Source organism: Salvelinus sp. IW2-2015, linkage group LG7, assembly GCF_002910315.2.
Source record: "Salvelinus sp. IW2-2015 linkage group LG7, ASM291031v2, whole genome shotgun sequence".
In the NCBI taxonomy this organism is placed as follows: domain Eukaryota; kingdom Metazoa; phylum Chordata; class Actinopteri; order Salmoniformes; family Salmonidae; genus Salvelinus; species Salvelinus sp. IW2-2015.
Window position 1 is genome coordinate 24,887,182 of NC_036847.1, and position 20,057 is coordinate 24,907,238.

At 40.4% G+C, this 20,057-nt stretch overlaps 1 protein-coding gene and 1 pseudogene across 1 annotated transcript; one reads left to right on the forward strand and one right to left on the reverse strand.

Annotated features, from left to right (window-relative positions):
• Window positions 1–5,939: 5,939 nt before the first annotated feature.
• Window positions 5,940–7,497, reverse strand: LOC111966692 (CCAAT/enhancer-binding protein beta). Its single transcript, XM_023991554.2, has one exon. It carries the CDS (start codon window positions 7,309–7,311, stop codon window positions 6,427–6,429), a length of 885 nt encoding a protein of 294 aa, XP_023847322.1. The 5' UTR covers window positions 7,312–7,497; the 3' UTR covers window positions 5,940–6,426.
• Window positions 7,498–10,002: 2,505 nt separating this feature from the next.
• LOC111966962 (plasmanylethanolamine desaturase 1-like) lies at window positions 10,003–19,734 on the forward strand (annotated as a pseudogene).
• The last annotated feature ends 323 nt before the right edge of the window (window positions 19,735–20,057 follow it).

Genomic DNA, 20,057 nt, shown 5'->3' on the forward strand with positions numbered 1-20,057 from the left:
CTCCTTCAAAATGTAACACTGCATTCAAAATGCCATAAACACATGTCAGAATGAAGCATTTGCATCAAATGGCAAACACTGCTTTCATAATAGTACATTTTTGGTATACCATGTAAACACTGTTGTTCTAAATCTAAAGCTCTTTGGTCTTTCATAGGCTTATATCTACATTTCAATACAATGTTCTACAGTGAAAGTAATCTGCTGAGAGGGGTAACAAGTCCACTGTAAACACACAATGCAATGTAGAAACAGAAATATTTATTAGGCCAAACATTACTGTTGTATACAGTAGCAATAACAAAACCATAAACATTGTAAACCAAAAGTATATTCTTTAGAATACAGTAAAGAACACAATGTGTGGGGTCCCGGGGGGCAGTCCAGGAATTGGTAGGGGGGGCCAGTCACCAGTGCTAAGCTACGCTTCATCTCTTCTCCGGCCTGGGTCTGGCCACAATACTTCGTCCACATCACAAGATACGTTTTCTCTTGCCAAACATTGAGGGAAGTATCTCCTAGCATGGTGTATCCAACCTTGGACAGAGGCAACCTCTATGTCCCACATGCGTCCTCCATTGCCTGGAGAAGCGGCATGCGGGCATAGGGTTGGCGATCATACACTTTCCAGCGCTAGGCTGAGAAGAATTCCTCTATGGGATTTAGAAAAGGTGAATATGGGGTAGGTAAAAACTACAAATTGTGGATGGGTGGCAAACCAGTTTTGGACAAGAACAGCCTGGTGAAAACTAAACATTGTCCATAAAACCACAATCTGCAGGCTCCTGATCTGGATCAGGGACAAGCATTTGTAAATTGCATCCAGAAAAGTGAGCATATGGCCGGTGTTGTGCGGACCCAGTGGTGGCAATGTGATGGAGGACCCGTTTTGAGTGATGGCAGCACACATAGTTATATTACCCACGCTGTCCAGGGACATTGGTAATTGCCCTCTGTCCTATTACATTTCTTCCCGCGCGCCTGGTTTTGGTGAGGTTGAAGCCAACCTCATCCACATAAATAATTCATGCGAATTACATGGGCATCCAGCTCCAATACTCTCTGTAACAGACAAAGGATATACAGATGAGTAAATATGGTATGTCTGAAGTACTGGAAGTAGTGTTGCATACATACCTCTACAAGTCATGTCGCATATTCTTGACTCTGTCAGAGTTTCTCTCAAATGGCACTTGTAAAGTTGTTTCATCGTCACTTGGTGCCGTTGGAGGATGCGTTGTATGGTCGACGGCTTACAGCATTGATGTTGTTAAATATGGTGTCATTATTCAAGATATGCTCTCTTATCTCTCGAATCCTAATTGCATTGTGGCCAAACCATATTTATAATTGCAGTCTCTTGTACATCTGTAAACAAGGTCCTCGTCCTCCATGATGTCTTTGCCTTTCCACTCTGTACAGAATTCAAACACAGTATGTGTTTAGCATAGGAACTGTAAACAATGTACAGAAAATGTAGTACACGCATGATAACCAACCTCATTCATTCAATGCAGTGCAGTAAATGGATGGCTTAGAGTTACAAATGTTTATGCAATACTATGCAGTCATATGTATTTTACAGTACATTACTGTAATGCTAAAATAGTCATTAGATAGTTGCATACCTGTTCTCATTTCTGAAGGTTCGAATTATGGACGCCACTGTAAATCAACTCAAGTTGGGCTGGACTCTCAGTCCAGCCTCTCTCATGGTCAAACCGTGGTTGATCACATGATCAACAAGTGTTGCTCTAATCTCATCAGAGATGGCTCTCCTTCCTTCTTTTCTTGCCCTCGTCCTCTTCTTCCTCTTCCTTCCCTCCTACTACTCTTGCTCTCTGTCCATTGTTGGCATCCATTGTTCAAACAGGTAATCTGACCTTTGACCTATTTATAGGCCTATACTACAGTAAAGCAGTGATTGGTTAGTGATCAGTTAAGCTATTAGTGTTTGCACATGTGAGGAGTGTGTGACCTGGTGAATAAGTGTAGCATTTTGATTGGTTGTGTTTGGAAAAGGAAAGCAAGTCACTTCCTGTTAGATTTTTGTGTTTTAGGTAGAGAATTGTGTGTAGTGTTTTGAAAAAAGTGTTTTATGCAATTGACAACTGAGTCAAAGGCTGAGAAATAGCTTATGGTTTTGGTATTTGGTGTGTAGTTTTGCACTTTGAGTGAGAGGTTTCAAAAATCGTGTGACATGAAAAGATTTTGTGTAGTAAGCAGTTGGAAGAAACTGTAAGTAAGAAAAATGTGCTAAATAAGCAAATAATGAGGCAATATACAAGGGGTACCGGTACCGAGTCATGTGCAGGGGTGCGGATTAGTCAGGTAATTGAAGTAATATGTACATGTAGGTAGGGGTAAAGTACTACACTTAGATAATAACACAGAGTAGGAGCAGCGTATGTGTAGAGTGTGAAGGAATATGTGTGTGTGTGTGTGTGTGTGTGTGTGTGTGTGTGTGTGTGTGTGTGTGTGTGTGTGTGTGTGTGTGTGTGTGTGTGTGTGTGTGTGTGTGTGTGTGTGTGTGTGTGTGTGTTGTGTGTGTGTGTGTGTGTGTGTGGTGTGTTGTGTGTGTGGTGATGTGTGTGTGTGTGTGTATGTGTGTTGTTTGTGTTGGAGTGCCAGTGTAGTATGTGTGAGTGTGTGGTTAGAGTCCAGTGGGTGTACATCGAGCCTGTGCAAAAGAGTCAGTGAAAAACATTATAGTAAATAAGAATGAACATAAGGGGCTCAGAGAGAACAGTCTGTGACTTGTGTGGTTGGAGTCATTGACAATTTTAGACATGTACCAGCGAGTCTGTCACCTTATAGTTAAGGATGGCTAACTGATAGAAGTTACAGTGACGTCTTGTGTTGGTTACAAATCTTAGAGCAGCATGGTAAAGTGTGTCTAGTGCAGTGCTTCCCAAACTTTTTCACTCATACTCACTATTTCTTCTAAGTGCACAAGCACTGTCCATGTCAAAAACTGTTCACACTCCTCTTGTTGGAGGAGAATGTTTTTTTGCAGGTTTAAAGCTTATTTCCTGCGATTCTACACATTTTGCCATGGGGCGGATTTTCTTTTGCTGTTTGGAAGCTMATTTCCTGCAATTCTACACATTTTGCCATTTCTTATGTGTTCATGTGATATCTGACTGACTCAAGCATTAAAACAAAATCATTGGGCTAAGAAACGTTAGCTGACATGGCTAGTTGATCAACTGGACATAAATAGCTCTCCAAGGTCTGCAATGACTGACATGACAAGAGGAAAACTGCTTTCGAAATTGCACCTTGTGCATTCTACTATTACAACTTTCAAGAATAAGTTGAAAGCCCAACTGAGTTCTCCTCCTACCTCTCCGCGCCCTACCTGCCGACCCCTTATGTCACAGTTTGGGGACAACTGGTCTAGTGTGCAGGTAAGACCCCGGTGAATTAAATGCAACCTTTATTTAACTAGGCAAGTAGGTTAAGAACAAATTCTTATTTACAATGATGGCCTACACCGGCCAAACTTGGACAACGCTGGGCCAATTGTGCGCCACACTATAGGACTCCCAATCACRGCCAGTTGGGATACAGCCTGGAATCAAACCAGGGTGTCTGTAGTGACGCCTCTAGCACTGAGATGCAGTGTCTTAGACCGCTGCGCCACACGGGAGCCAATGTACAGAAGATTACCATAGTCCAATAAAGGCAAAAAATGTGGCTTCAACAAGGTCTTTTCTAGCCTGAAATTTAAAAAAGTATTGTTCCTAAARAAAAAGATCAGCTGAAGGTTAAGGTTTTTACTGAGCTGTTGAATGTGGAGCCTAAAGAACAGAGTTTCATTTACACAGAGGGTAAAACTCTCATAATTTCCAGCAACAACATAAAAAACAACAAGAAATATCAATAACAACAAAAACAACAACAACACCACAGTGTATGATGGGAAGTGTATCATGCTGCTACACAGCTTGATTTGAAATGGCTTGGTTGTGATTTTGGTCTGTTATACAGAGCATGCTAACAGAGGTCCAGCACTACTCTCGTTATTTTTGACTCAATGATACTAATACTATGCAGCAGCTTAACAAACACAACCAAGATAGTACAGTATACACTACTTTTTAGGAAACAATAAAATCAAGTGAATGTACAATATAATTTGGGTGAACTATCCCTATTTCAACCTATTGCTAGATTTGTCTTGTAAGTACGTAGAGCATTGTTTTAATTGGGTGTGACATTTGAATTCACGGATGGAACAGGAAGATGTCGTTGAGCAATATACTCTGTTTCCATTATGGGAAGTTGTGTTGTGAAATTCACGATGTTCAAAACATTGTATTTTCTCTTTTATGTGATACAAGAAAGGATGACATTGTCAAAATGTACTTGGAGCTATTGGGTTCAGTAGCAAAGCCTAATCAAGAAATACATAAAGCACTAGCACACATACACAATTTGCTCTCTCTCTCTCGAAACTGGCCTCCTTTACAAACCTCTGCCCTGCATTGTCACGGGTTTACTGTAGTTCTCTAGGGATTCTCTCCTGTCCTATTACCAGGGTAACTCTTGATGGGCAAGTTTGATAGTATTTTCAGTCATTTCCACTGCCTTGCATTCATGTGTAGAAATGGTAGTGTATTTGACCAGTTCCACTTAGACCAGTTATTAGATTAAACTAAAACTAAACATACTGTATATAATCTTACTGAACAAACTGGACCTTTGGTGGATGATAGATTATCAAAGAGAATCTGTTCCACATCCAAAATCACTCTTCTCTTCGGCACATTTCATAGGCTAAATATTAAAGTATACCATTTGATATTTGAGGCTGGCAGGTTATACACGTTTTTAAAAACTATTTGCAGGACGGTGGTGGTGTGTTTGGGCAAAAGGTTAGTTAATCTTGGCCTGTGAGGCCTTGAACCCCTCTGTGGGTCAGTGGACCCACCAGACTATTGACCCGAGGTGTGTGCTTAAGATAATGGTGACATTTGCTAGTTGGGTGAAAAAGGCTCAGTTAGTATGTCTTCTTTCACCAATACACTGCTGTTGAAATATTAATTGTTTTACTGAATCACACTGAAGTAATACTGGTATTTTAGGTTCTCAATATTATAACTTATCATTTTGAATAACTATCATTAGATGAAAATGTGTCATCACATTCCAAATCAATCATCATATTTAAAATCATATTCCAAATCACACAATATCATAACTTATCATTTTTAATAACTATCATTAGATGCAAATTAGTAATCATATTCCAAATCAGTTGTCCATGGGTCTAAAATGCAGTCAAAAACGTGATTTCCCTTTGGTTTATATATATTTCCACACTATGAGGTTAAAATAATACTGTGAAATTGYGAAAATTATGATAATGCCCCTTTAGTGTAAGAGCTGTTTGAAAAGACTGCCTGCCTGCAATGTCAGCATGTTTTGGTGGGATGGAGATTTGTGACATCACCAGGCAGGCCAAAATAATAATAATAAGGAATAATAATAAGGAAGAGAATTCCAAACCCCTCTGCCAATAACAGCTAGATTTCCATTTTCCCCTCCCCGCTTTGACCACTCCCAGACAGTCCTAGTAAAATTATTGCTTGATAAATTGCTATTTGCTATGAAGCTATGTGTTTCTTTTTGACCATTTTAATTGAAAACAATCACAGTAAGTTATTTAATTGTTACCCAGAAATGATTTGATATTGAGATAAAAACAGCTCCATTGGACCTTTAAGTTTGAGCTTATGTACACCTATAATCTTCTAATTACTTATACCTTGAATTCTTACACATGTGAGCGAAGAGATACATAAATGGTCTATTTAATTCTGTGTATGTCTGTGTGTATGTGTGTGTATGTATGTGTGTGAAAGAGAGGAATAAACCTGTCAGGTGATCTACCACCTTTTTACCATCTCACAAATAAACAACATACAAATGAATAATATCAAAGTATAAATTGTTTAATTCAATAAAATATCAAGTACCATTTGTACATTTCATCATATTAAGAGATTACTTCATTCATTGCCAATACTGTTACAAAGAGTTGCATCATACCTCTGCAGTGGGCTACAACTCTTCCCTTGACAACCATTGCTCCAGATAAGGACATTTATTTTTAAATAACAGAATATTTACCAATATTCAATATAAAAATGCAAAACCCGTACAGAAATACTGCATACACAAAATTGTAAAGACAGAATGAAGGTGACATGTCAAGAATCATGAATAGTTGTACATTCATTGCACCTTCTTTACCCAATCACAACTTGTAAACTGTTGGTGGATTTGTCATATAGATACTGTACACAAACGTAACATCTTGGAATAACTTTTTCACATGGCACCGCGATAAATGTTTTTTTTAAGTCAGTGTCTGATCAAGTACCGGTTTCCAGTGAGAGGTGTGTTGGCACTCTGTGGCTAACACTGACCGGTGGCAGAGAGCAAGTTACGCAGAGTGGCAAGCTCTCTTGACAGCTGCTCCACGCGTTTTTGTAAACGGTCATTCTCTGCGGCCAGTTCCAGCACTTTGTGTTGTGTCTCCATATTGCGGATTTTGGCTTTATCCCTGCTCTTTCGAACGGCAAGGTTGTTTCTCTCCCGCCTCTGCTTATATTCCTCACTGTCCTTTTCCAGTCGCTTCTTCCCCTTGCCACCAGATGACATTTTCCCGCCCTGCAAAGGCGACCTGCCTTTACCTGGCGGGGCAGGTGTGCCGGGTGGACTTGAGGAAGACGAGGACGCAGTGGAAATATTACCAAGGCTGCCACTTGGAGTCGACTGGTAATGAAGATACCTCATGTCGTAGCCAGACGAACCGTTGTTGTCCATTCTTTGGTCCTCTTGAAGATCGTCTCTTTCACCGGTTTTAAAGTGGTTCCCAATAAACTCTGGGCTGAACACGGTGTCCACACGGGTCTCCTGCAGTTCAGGATAACCCAGGACATATGGCTCCCTAGGGTTGGCGTGCGCACTTGTCTCCCGCTCGTTGAGAGAGATGTAGTTTCTGTAGTTTTGTTCTAATGATGAAAGTCTCTTTATCCTGCTTTCCTCGGCAAGGAAACTAGCGAATACGCCTCCCCCTCTCTGCTGAGTTTCGTTGTGTGTTGCTAGTTGACAATGCGCAGCAGCTGGATCCAAGTAGTCGCTGAAATCAATTGCTTTCTCGTGCTCGGCTATGCCAAGCTCCGTCATCGAGCCGTCAACGCGCTGCTTGCAAGTGCTGTTGTCGCTAATGGGACTGATAATGCTGTTTCTACTCTGGAAAGCAAAGCAATCCCCGTCGTAGAAGCCGGCCACTTCCATGGATCTTAACACCCGCCGAATTGCGGGAACATTGAAATCTGGTGCAGCCCGAGGTATTGGCTACGAGCGTAATTCTGGCTGAAAACACTCAAGTAACTTGGCACACGACAAAATGTCACTGTGATAATATTCAGTTATTGAAGAAAATAAACTTGAAGAATAGATCAGTAATGCAGCAGTGAGACTCTATGAACGGTTTATATATAGGCTACTGTGAAGCTGAATGGGCGGAGCAAGCGTGATAAATCCCCTAACTACCGGTAACCTGTTCCCACTTGATTTCGTAGACTGGTTAGTTGTTTAGCAACAAAACTGATGTGTGCAGAACTATGAGGCTAAACACCCGGGGGTTGGCTTAGACTGTTGACAACATGTAGACTATATTCGTCTCCAAATTTGCATTGAAAATATAAATAAATTTGCACAATGAGCACTTGTTTCTCAAATACATAGTTACAGTTGTTGGTTTTAGCCATATTAGCATTGCCATGACCATAGCTGTGGGAAGTAGAGGTGCTGAGTGTGCTGCAGCACCCCCCTGAAAGATCTGGAGAAAAGATTTTCACAGAAGTAGTGCATATTAGTGGACCGATATAGCCATTTCCAGCACAGGCAAAACTTTTTTTCCTGAATTGTAATTTGAAGAGTAGGACCTTAGAAAGGCAGAAATTCACAACTAGTCTATTAGTATAGGCCTAAAGTAATAGTCTACGGAGCTTGGTTCAAAAACATGTATATTTGAGTATATGTATTTGAAATATTTATTTGCTCTGTATTTTAGTATTTTTCAAATAATGTAGAATCTACTTATTAAAATAATTTCCTATAAAAAGCCTACTATTTGAAACGTTTGTACATTTCTTAATTACCGCTAGGACCAAACAGACCTGGATTTAAATGCATGTAGTATCTAAATATTTTTATTTGAAATACACTTTGAGTATTTTCAAATACATGCCAATACTTTCCAAGTGCATTTTTGAAAGACATTCCAATATTCAACTACTTGTATTTTCCAATAAAAAATATCCAAATACTGAACGAAAATATAAACGCAACATATAAAGTGTTGGTCCAATGTCTCATGAGCTGAAATAAAAGATCCCAGAAATGTTCCATACACACAAAAAGCTTATTTCTCTCAAATGTAGTACACAAATTTGTTTACATCCCTGTTAGTGAGCATTTATCCTTTGCCAAGATAATCCATCCACCTGACAGGTGTGGCATATCAAGAAGCTGATTAAACAGCATGATCATTACACAAGTGCACCTTGTGCTGGGAACAATAAAAGGCCAATCTAAAATGTGCAGTTTTCCTACACAACACAATGCAACAGATTTCTCTAGTTTTGAAGGAGTGTGGCACCAGTACTGTTGCCAGAGAATTTAATGTTCATTTCTCTACCATAAACTGCCTTCAATGTCATTTTAGAGAATTTGGCAGTACATCCAACCGGTCTCACAACCGCATACCCCATGTAACCACGCCTTCCCACGTCCTCCACATCTGGCTTCTTCACCTGCGGGATTGTCTGAGTAACAGGATCAGAGGAGGGATGTGAGGATCTTTTATAGAAAGTCTGAATTACATTTAATTCCACAATGCTCTCCATGACAAGGAAGCTGTAGTACATTACCAATATATTTTAAAAGAGAGACCCTGGCCAAAATAGCAGCACACAGAGTTGCAGACACATTTACAACATCAGACACAAAGCATTACAGTTTAAAAAACATTTATTTACACATTGGGAAAGTGTGGTGCAACTAATGGTCAAAACCTTGACAGCCCCCCAGATCATAGTGTTTAACTTAGTTTTAAACTTATTTAAAGGGACAAGCTCCTGTAATGTGCATCTAATGTCTATGGCTGTCTGCATTTAAGCATAGGCCACATATGACCTTACTCACAGATAAAGTTTTTGCCACTGTAGATTTGAAACAATTTGTAGAGATGATTGAATGATTTTATGAAATCCCACATTTAGGGCAGAGTGTAAATCCATKACCTGGCATATTGTAACCCACAGAGTCAAAGCTTTCCATTGAGAAGACTGGGAAAAGCATCAATACTTTGACTTGTGGGTCAGATTTTGTAAAATGATAATTTGTCTATTGAGTTGTACATAGTTGTACACTGCCATCTATGGGTAGTGTAAACAACAATTCACTCATGACTAAACTTCCCTTGATCTCTGCCTACTAGGCTTTGTAAAGCTTACGTTGCTTGTGACTTTTATTATTTTCTTTCGGTCACTCACCACAGTAGTTCCCCCCAAATTATCTATTGTAATAATGGTTTCATTTATGATCTCGAATAGGCCTAACACAGTTCAGTGAAAATGTAATTATGAAATTGTAAAAAGTGTACAACCATAGTGTTTTTACCTAACCAAAATCCTAATTTCAACATATGTGACATGCCTTTAAATTAAAGGCCTATCTCTCCTAATTGACCGTAATGTTTGGCTACCATGACCAGGTACATAGAACATGGAACAACGGTCCTTAACAGTCAAACACAATAGCTCTGATTGGCCACTCGCGGATGGGGTCAGGAAATTCGTTCGTTCACCTCACTACCTAATTGGTTATTCGCGTGATTATGGAACTATGTACAACTCAACAATTGGCTGCTTTAGATTGCAAGCGTAATGTGATAGGGTTAGAAACGCAATGTAGTTTTATCGCAGAATAAAAGGCCTGCATGATTTGCACCACGGAATAGCACGATTCTTACCAGAGCGGGCTGAGATTGATCTCAAATTCATGAGCACCGCGGCGTACACCTTCGCCAGAAGCAAGCGGCTGTCAAAACGAGTGCGCCCTATTTTTCGTAATGGCGTGTTTCTTGTGCGGTGTAGTTTCCACATCTGTTAGTTTCCTGACTGTGGAAAGGGGTTGAACCAGGAGTGGAACATGGCGAAAATGGTCAACGATAACGGGTGTGAACAAGATTTACAGAGCACAGAGCCAAATGGACCGGCTCGGAGTACGGCGCGGTCCCCAACACGTGCTCGTGAAYTTGCGAATTTGCCAGGTGAGGTAACCGCTATCTCTATTGTCAATGCCACTCAGGAATGTCGTAGCCGACTACATTTACAATGGTTCCTCTTACATATCGATTAGCCAAAAACAATTATATTTTTAATTGTTTTACTTAAAAAAAAGGTTTTTATTCATTAGGATCACGGGAAAGTAGTTAGGCATTTGAATTGGCCTACTAGTTGTTACGGAGTCTAGTTGATAGGTAATCGACTAGCCGGACTGTTCCCCGGGATAATTTCGAAATACAGAAATGATAACTAACTATGCTGTAAAAGCCATAGGCCTACATACAACTCCACACGCACACTGGGAGGGGTTTGTTTGATCTTTCAAAACAAAATGCCCTAGTTGTATTCTCCTGGTCTCCTCCTCAAGCCATTAGGGGAGGGACCTCTGGCTTTGTAATCCAATTGGTTTTGAGAAGGAGAGGGGACTTGCGGAGAATGTAATTGAGAAAAGGCCATGGTGTCAAGAATGGAATCAAGTGGCCCAAAGCTCAGTCATCGTAATTTAGTGGTGCACTAAGTGACTAGAGTTGATATGCCTACAAAGTATTTAAAAAAGATTCATGACATCTAGCCTATGATGACAAATTACTGTACCAATAGAGCATGTCATTCTTTAAATCTATTGCATGCTACTTTGCATGTTTCCTTTTGTACTTGATGCTTTTGACTGGTTTTTCTTCTTTGCTTGACTCCTATTGAAAGACACTGAATGCATAGGTGCTGCTGTGTCCTGGCTCCAACATTCCACATGTGACCAGAATGCTGCTGTGTCCTGGCTCCAACATTCCACATCAAATTAMATKTATTTATATAGCCCTTCTTACATCAGCTGATATATCAAAGTGCTGTACAGAAACCCAGCCTAAAACCCCAAACAGCAAGCAATGCAGGTGTAGAAGCACGGTGGCTAGGAAAAACTCCCTAAAAAGGCCAACACCTAGGAAGAAACCTAGAGAGGAACAAGGCTATGAGGGGTGGCGGGTGGAGATTATAACAGAACATGGCCAAGATGTTCAAATGTTCATAAATGACCAGCATGGTCAAATAATAATAATCACAGTAGTTGTCGAGGGTGCAACAAGTCAGCACCTCAGGAGTAAATGTTAGTTGGCTTGTCATAGCCGATCATTGAGAGTATCTCTACCGCTCCTGCTGTCTCTAGAGAGTTGAAAACAGCAGGTCTGGGACAGGTAGCACGTCCGGTGAACAGGTCAGGGTTTCATAGCCGCAGGCAGAACAGTTGAAACTGGAGCAGCAGCACGGCCAGGTGGACTGGGGACAGCAAGGAGTCATCATGCCAGGTAGTCCTGAGGCATGGTCCTAGGGCTCAGGTCCTCAGAGAGAATTAGAGAGAGCATACTTAAATTCACACCGGATAAGACAGGAGAAGTACTCCAGATATAACAGTCTGACCCTAGCCCCCGACACGTAAGCTACTGCAGAATAAATACTGGAGGCTGAGACTGGAGGGGTCAGGAGACAGTGGCCCCATCCGATGATACCCCGGACAGGGCCAAACAGGCAGGACCCACCCACTTTGCCAAAGCACAGCCCCCACACCACTAGAGGGACAACTTCAACCACCAATTTACCATCCTGAGACGAGGTCGAGTATAGCCCACAAAGATCTCCGCCACTGCACAATCCAAGGGGGGGCGCCAACCCAGACCGGAAGATCACGTCAGTGACTCAACCCACTCAAGTGACGCACCCCTCCTAGGGACGGCATGGAAGAGCACCAGTAAGCCAGTGACTCAGCCCCTGTAATAGGGTTAGAGGCAGAGAATCCCAGTGGAGAGAGGGGAACCGGCCAGGCAGAGACAGCAAGGGCGGTTCGTTGCTCCAGAGCCTTTCCGTTCACCTTCACACTCCTGGGCCAGACTACACTCAGTCATATGACCTACTGAAGAGATGAGTCTTCAGTAAAGACTTAAAGGTTGAGACCGAGTCTGTGTCTCTCACATGGGTAGGCATACCATTCCATAAAAATGGAGCTCTATAGGAGAAAGCCCTGCCTCCAGCTGTTTGCTTAGAAATTCKRGGRWCAATTAGAAGGCCTGCATCTTGTGACCGTAGCGTACGTGTAGGTATGTACGGCAGGACCAAATCGGAAAGATGGGTAGGAGCAAGCCCATGTAATGCTTTGTAGATTAGCAGTAAAACCTTAATCAGCCCTTGCCTTAACAGGAAGCCAGTGTAGGGAGGCTAGCRCTGGAGTAATTTGATCACATTTTTTGGTTCTAGTCAGGATTCTAGCAGTCGTATTTAGCACTAACTGAAGTTTATTTAGTACTTTAGCTGGAAAGTAGAGCATTGCAGTAGTCTAACCTAGAAGTAACAAAAGCATGGATACATTTTTCTGCATCATTTTTGGACAAAGTTTCTRATTTTTGCAATGTTACGTAGATGGACCACATGTGACCAGAATGCTGCTCTGTCAGCTCCATTTGTACTTCACATGGACGGGTGGTGGTCCCTAGGCATGAAATGTTGCAATGCCTGCAAATTATGTAGGCAACGCCATTTTCGTTAGAAAATTCCAAGCAGTCCCTTTACAAGTCAGAATATAGAATAAACTTAATGTGAATATACTCTGCTGGTTGTTCATGGTGTTGGCCCTTCATTTGGTTGAAATTTGTGACAAAATATCCACAGGACAGTATTATTAACCCAACTTCAAAAACGTTGGTCTCTGTGTGGTAATGAAGATTTGTTTGCTCGTGACCAAAGGAATAAAACGGAAGTACATGCATGTAATCGAAGTCTGTAGGTGTTTACATTGTTTTGCATATGTGCAGGTGACAAATTTCAATGGCATCACCGTCACTCTAAAAAGTTGTGTAAACAGCACTTTCCTGTGGATATTCTATCCCAAATTGAGTGGCTGAAGAACCAACCGCACAGACAACCATCAGAGTAAGTGCAAATGTAATTAAACATTCTGGCTTGTAGGAAAAACGTATACAATTTTGCATTGCTATGTTTCAGACTGTATATTAAGTATTGGTATAAACGTCTGATTTTATTAGGCAAGCTCCTCATTAGCTCTGGTCCAGTGTGTTTATCTGCAGATGAGCCTCCTCTGAAGGAGGCTGAGACATGTAAATTCCCTGGACCAGAGCTAGCTCCTCACTGGCACAGTGTTGCCATGGTGTAAAGAGACTAACTTTGCAGGTACAGGGTACAAAAAGTTAAGTCAAGAAACACTCATACTGTTGAATACCTTTGGGTTGAAACTAGAGGTTGACCGATTATGATTTTTCAATTCCGATTATTGGAGGACAAAAAAAGCCGATGCCGATTTATTTAAAAAATGTTTTATATATATATATATATATATATATCATACACACACATTTTTGTAATGATGACAATTGCAACAATACTGAATGAACAATGAACACTTATTTTAACTTAATATAATACATAAATACACACACACACACAGCTCTGAAGTGACAATGATACTGAAGAGTCTGCTTAGGAGACAAATCCTCAACTGTTTGAATAAAAATAGAGTTTAAGTTACCTGTGATGAATGTTGAAAACAAAAACTGTAATTTCTATATGCAGGAAATCCTATTTTAATAATGGGCATGGTAAGAATTGACGACCAAAGTGCGAGTCATAATTCCCATGACACCTAGCAAAATCTGAAAAGCGGTTCCTTCATTTATTCCATAGGATATTTTTTAGATTCACTTAAAATAAGGTCTGTTTCGTGTAGGCTTACACCGCCAATTTTATAACTGTGTAGATATCCATAGGACAAGGTAACCCTGATCAATATTGGCTAAATATAAGTGAAGATACATTTTTTTTGTAGAGTGGATTTATGAAAATATGTTGACAAACGTTACCTTATCCTAGTGAGATTTACACGGGTATCAAAACGTCGAGGCGGTTTAAGCCTGCACGAAACACAGACCTTATTTGAAGTAGATCAAGACRTTCTCTATGGAAGACATGAACGGTAAAATAATGAAGGAACCCCTTTCAAGTTCAGCCGCAAGTTATTACAGGAATTATAACGTGTCGACTATTTCTCTCTAAACCATATACCTTTGACTAATCCGGAAACGATCACCTCGAAAACAAAACGTTTATTCCGTTCTGTATTTTATCTAACGGGTGGCATCCATGAGTCTAAATATTCCTGTTACATTGCACAACCTTCAATGTTGTCATAATTACGTAAAAKTCTGGCAAATTAGTTCGCAAAGAGCCAGGCGGCCCAAACTGTTGCATATACCCTGACTCTGCGTGCAATGAACGCAAGAGAAATGACACAATTTCACCTGGTTAATATTGCCTGCTAACCTGGATTTCTTTTAGCTAAATATGCAGGTTTAAAAATATATACTTGTGTATTGATTTTAAGAAAGGCATTGATGTTTATGGTTAAGTACACATTGGAGCAATGACAGTCATTGATTGTTTTTTTTATAAGATAAGTTTAATGCTAGCTAGCAACTTACCTTGGCTTACTGCATTCACGTAACAGGCAGGCTCCTTGTGGAGTGCAATGTAATCAGGTGTTAGAGTATTGGACTAGTTAAAATGTAAGGTTGCAAGATTGGATCCCCCGAGTGGACAAGGTAAAAAATCTGTCGTTCTGCCCCTGAACGAGGCAGAACGTTCCTAGGCCGTCATTGAAAATAAGAATGTGTTCTTAACTGACTTGCCTAGTTAAATAAAGATTAAATRAAGGTATAAAAAAATAGGCAAATCGGCGCCCAAAAATACCGATTTCCGATTGTTATGAAAACTTTAAATCGGCCCCAATTAATCGGCCATTCCGATTAATCGGTCGACCTCTAGTTGAAACATTGTGCAATAAAACAGCAGGCGCATTCAAGTGTGCAGTTATCCCATCTTTTCTTTGATTGGTTATTTCACTGGGCATAATATTGTCTAAGTTGAAGATGCAGCCCTATCCTATTAGCTTTAAAGTTCTTTAACCATGGGATGTTCATTTGTCTTTGTTGGTCTCTACAGGAAAAAGATGTCAGGAATGGATAAGTGTTGTCCTCTGCTTCTCTCATAGCCTTCAACTTCTGTCACCTCCTTGCTCACTTCCACCTGGGTCATATGTGGTACATCCTTTTGGGCATTGGTAAGCACCGTTGATGCATCAGTCATTAGAATAAGCGTGCGTTGATTGACAAGATTCTTGCTTACATGTCATYGCCCCCCTCCCTCTCAGTGGCAGGAATATTGACTGCAGACTTTGCCTYTGGTGTAGTCCACTGGGGGGCTGACACCTGGGGATCTGTGGAGCTTCCCATCTTTGGAAAGGTAGGAGATGTGACTGACTGGATTTGGAAAAGTATTGTCCCTCCCCCCAAAAATGGTCTAATTACCTAATTGTTGTGATGACTTTCTGTTTTACTGTTCCTCCTGTTATTTTGAACTCACTTTCTGATATGTGGCCCCAGGCCTTTTATCCGACCATTCGGGGAGCATCACATCGATCCTACAGCCATCACCCGCCATGACTTCATTGAGACCAATGGTGACAACTGCATGCTGACCCTGATCCCATTGGCACACATGGCCTTCAACTTCCTTACCCTCTCGCCTGGTGAGCTGGAACGATTATCATTCAGCTGAGCCAATGCTATGGCTTTTGAACATTTAAAAAAATAAAAATTGTCACGAGAAAATTATATTTGCTGTAAAATCTGTAGATCAAATGTGAGGTAACAAGACTTGACATTATGGTTTTATGAACTTATCTCCCCAGGCTGGCTGAACTATCCCCTGGAGAACCTGGGGTTCTGGTCTAAGCTTGAGGATCTGATCCAGAGTGTGACTGGGGAGAAGCCCAGGTCTGATGACCTGAAATGTGYCCACAAAACCAAGTAACCATTCAGACTGGCTGCAACCCTACCTCAGAAGGAGTAATCAGTCTCCTTGCTTAACTCTAGCTGTAATCCATAGGCGACACAAACCTTAACAAGGGTTTGGTTTCAGAGATGCCGTATAGCTTTAAACCTTGCACATTTTGTCTGGTTCTATCTGTGGAGTGTTTTCTTAACCCACTGTGGAAATCTGAGTGCGAAGTGCTATTTGAAATCACTACTACATTGCGATACTTTCTCAAATCCTCATCTTATTCTATATTTCTGATCTCCTTTCTTTAGGTGTAACACTGAAGCCATTGTCACCATAAGGGACAGTCAAACATTTAATTGTCATCCACTTTACGAAGACTGAGAATGAGAAACTACCTTTCACAGAAAACTCTAAATACTTGAAGGAAACCGTCTTGCTTTTTTGCAGCACTTTGTCTCCCCCCCTCAAAAACAATGTGACAAAAAAATGCATCTCTCACTSGGCATGAACCCAGTATGTTGTCCTTCACCTGTCAAGGACTGCCTATTACCTTAATTTGCCATTTGTATAGTTGATGCCTGTTAATTCACCTGAGATTTAAGTTTTGCTTTACCTTAGTGCTGGCTCGTATTTTGTCTATATCCAGTTGTCTTGATGGACATAGTCCGTGTGCAGTTTAAAAAAAAAATGGCCTTAACAATCACAGATGCAATAATCTCTTGCCTTTCATTTCACTTCTCAATTTGCCAAACCTATTTTGTAACGCTTGTGTGATTTGTTCTTTTCAACCATTTTTCTTTCTGTCTTAAATTTGCTACTATCCACACATTCATTCTCAAATTTGCCACTTTTCCACACAAAGCATTCCTTTTTTTTTTATATATCAACCCAGAAGTTGTTTACATAGATGTGGTCAAACACAATATTACCCTTCAGTGATATTGCCAATATCTGCCTTGTAACCACCATGCCAAGCAGGATTTGAAGGGTGATTAACATGCTGACCAGACCGGACACGTCGCGTGCGCGAGCGTCGCAAAATATATTTAGAAATCCATGTTATTCAATTATTGCACCCACACTGCTCGCGCGCGCTAACGAGCGTCTGCGGGCTAAAATAAAACACATTCCTATTTCTGATGCAGATCGYGCTKCAAGTCCTGCCTCTCCCATCTCCTCATTGGTTTATAGAAGCAGGTACTCACGTGCCATCTCCTCATTGGTTATACCCACGTGGGTAACTGAAAGACAAACTGTTTTGCCAGTAGTCGTGGTAATACAATGAAAGTTTAGATGCGATCACCATATAAGTTAAACGATGAAAAAGCCTGGAAAGAGGAGAGATGACTAGAAACGATTCGGTTGGCCGTTTTATGTGTGGATTAATTGTCGGAGTAGAGGTCCTTGTGCATTTCAGTTAAAATAACAACTCAATGTTTGTATCCCAGGACAAATTAGCTAGCAACAGCAAGCTAGCTAAATAGGACAAATTAACGTTAGCTAGCAAGGGCAAGCTAACTAGCTAAATTGCCATACATGTTTAATGCTTTTCAACCTGTCCCCAAAATTAATGTCATTGGTTCAGAGTTTGTTTTGATATTTTAACCTGCGTGTCGTCATCGCGTTTGGTGTGGGGGGACAAAATAAATGTATGCACGATGGCGCACGCGCGCAGCCGGTTTGGGTTCCGTGTAAGGCTACAGTGATGATGGCCTAATAATTATTTGAATGCAGTAGAAGAGTAATCAGAATATATTTAATTAGCAAAGTACCTGAAATGAGTGCTTTGTGTGTGCTGTAGTAACCATKGTTGGAAATTAACTGTACAGTAGATACCTATGCAGTCTGATACTTAACCTGAGGCTTTTGTTTTAACAACCTTGGCTAGAAATGCTATCAGGTTTCAATCTGTCTGTTCTTAAATTCCCTTAACTTGGACATTATTTAATTACGAACACACGACTATCCCCCTCTGCATGTGACATTTTATTGTCTTCAAAAAGGTCACCTACAGAAACGTAATGATGTGGGAGTTATTTTTCATAATGATTTGAACTCTGGGGCTTTTATTTCCAGCATCACAAACAAGAGAGACAGGTGAATAACATGCACACCACCAATCTAGAAATGATTTCCCCATATACTGTATCTGCAAATAGTTCCACTTGGGAAGAATAAAGGCTGTGCACAATAACATAGTTAAAACATGCTAATTGCCCACTGTGCTCAAATTACCCTTTTTAAATGTCACTTAAACTGACTTATATACTGTAAGAATGCATGCACACAATAGGTTGGCTTATGCAAGCAATATGATGGATCACCAGCTTTCCTTACTATTTTCATTTAACTAATTCATTACTTGATAATGGAATGAACTCAACCTGCTGTATATGACCACTTGAGTTTTGGGGCAGTTGTGCTATTGTTCAATAATGTAGTTTTTCAGTTGGTCCTTGATTTGAACAACTAAAATTGTTGCAATAATTATTTTATGTTTTATAATATTTGGTTGCCCAGCATTGGTTGGGATTGTCAAGGTTCAGAGTTATGAAGTTTGAAAATGTGTGTTAAACTAGCTGAGATATTCATATTGTTTTATTCAGAAGCAAAAAGCACTTATGCCTGAAAATTAACAAGTGTCCTTTATTCTTCTGACTGTTCATACATTTTTCAATTGTAGGTCAGCAGAGAAATTACTGCAGAGTTAAATGTTTAGTATAAGTAGGATATTRTAAAAGCTGGGAAAGTGAAACCTCTGGTCCTGTAAGCATGTTTCCATCCATAGTTTTTATGGGAGTAAAGTCCTATAAAAATCATGACAGCTTTGATATAAACAGGAAGTGTCTGAAATGTCGACAGACAATTTGTTAGTTCGACAGGGTGGGATCTGTTTTGTGTCTGTAAAATTAATTATGTTACAAATTTGAGGTGGAARTTATTACTAGCGCAATTTGTTGATCGAGTAACCATGTCGATGTAATTTTGCAGTCATGCGACACTGTGTTCCTCCCACTACAACTTGAAAAAGCATGCACAGTTTTAGGCTACAGATGAAATAAGTTATCAACTTCACAGTGTGGTGAAAAGATATGGTGACGCGCCTTTCAAAAAAATATTGATTGTCTTAATTTGTATGCTAGTGAAAGGATGATCGGTGCTTCGCTGCCAATTAACCCGACCAGTCCCAAGACCCCAGCAAAAGTCGTATTTTCGTTTATATGACTTTCATTTATCTTCATGTCCAGCCTGCATGTTATATTTAGCATCACAATTACACTACTGGTCAAAAGTTTTAGATTAAAAATATTAAATAACATGTGGAGTCATGTAACTAAAGTGTTAAACATATCAAAATATATTTGAGATTCTTCAAATAGCCACCGTTTGTCTTGATGACAATTTTGCACACTTTCCATTCTCTCAACCAGCTTCACCTGGAATGTTTTTCCAACAGTCTTGAATGCGTTCCCATGCTTTTCCTTCACTCTGCGTTCGGACTCATCCCAAACCATCTCAATTTGGTTGAAGTCGGGGGATTGTGGAGGCCAGGTCATTTGATGCAGCACTCCATCACTCTACTTCTTGGTAAAATATCCCTTACACAGCCTGGAGGTGTGTTGGGACATTGTCCTGTTGAAAAACAAATGATTGTCCTGTTGAAAAACAAATGATAGTCCCACTAAGCCCAAACCAGATGGGATGGCGTATTGATGCAGAATGCTGTGGTAGCCATGCTGGTTAAGTGTGCCTTGAATTCTAAATAAATCACAGTGTCATCAGCAAAGCACCCCCACACCATAACACAACCTCCATTACGGTGGGAAATACACTTTCGGAGATCATCCG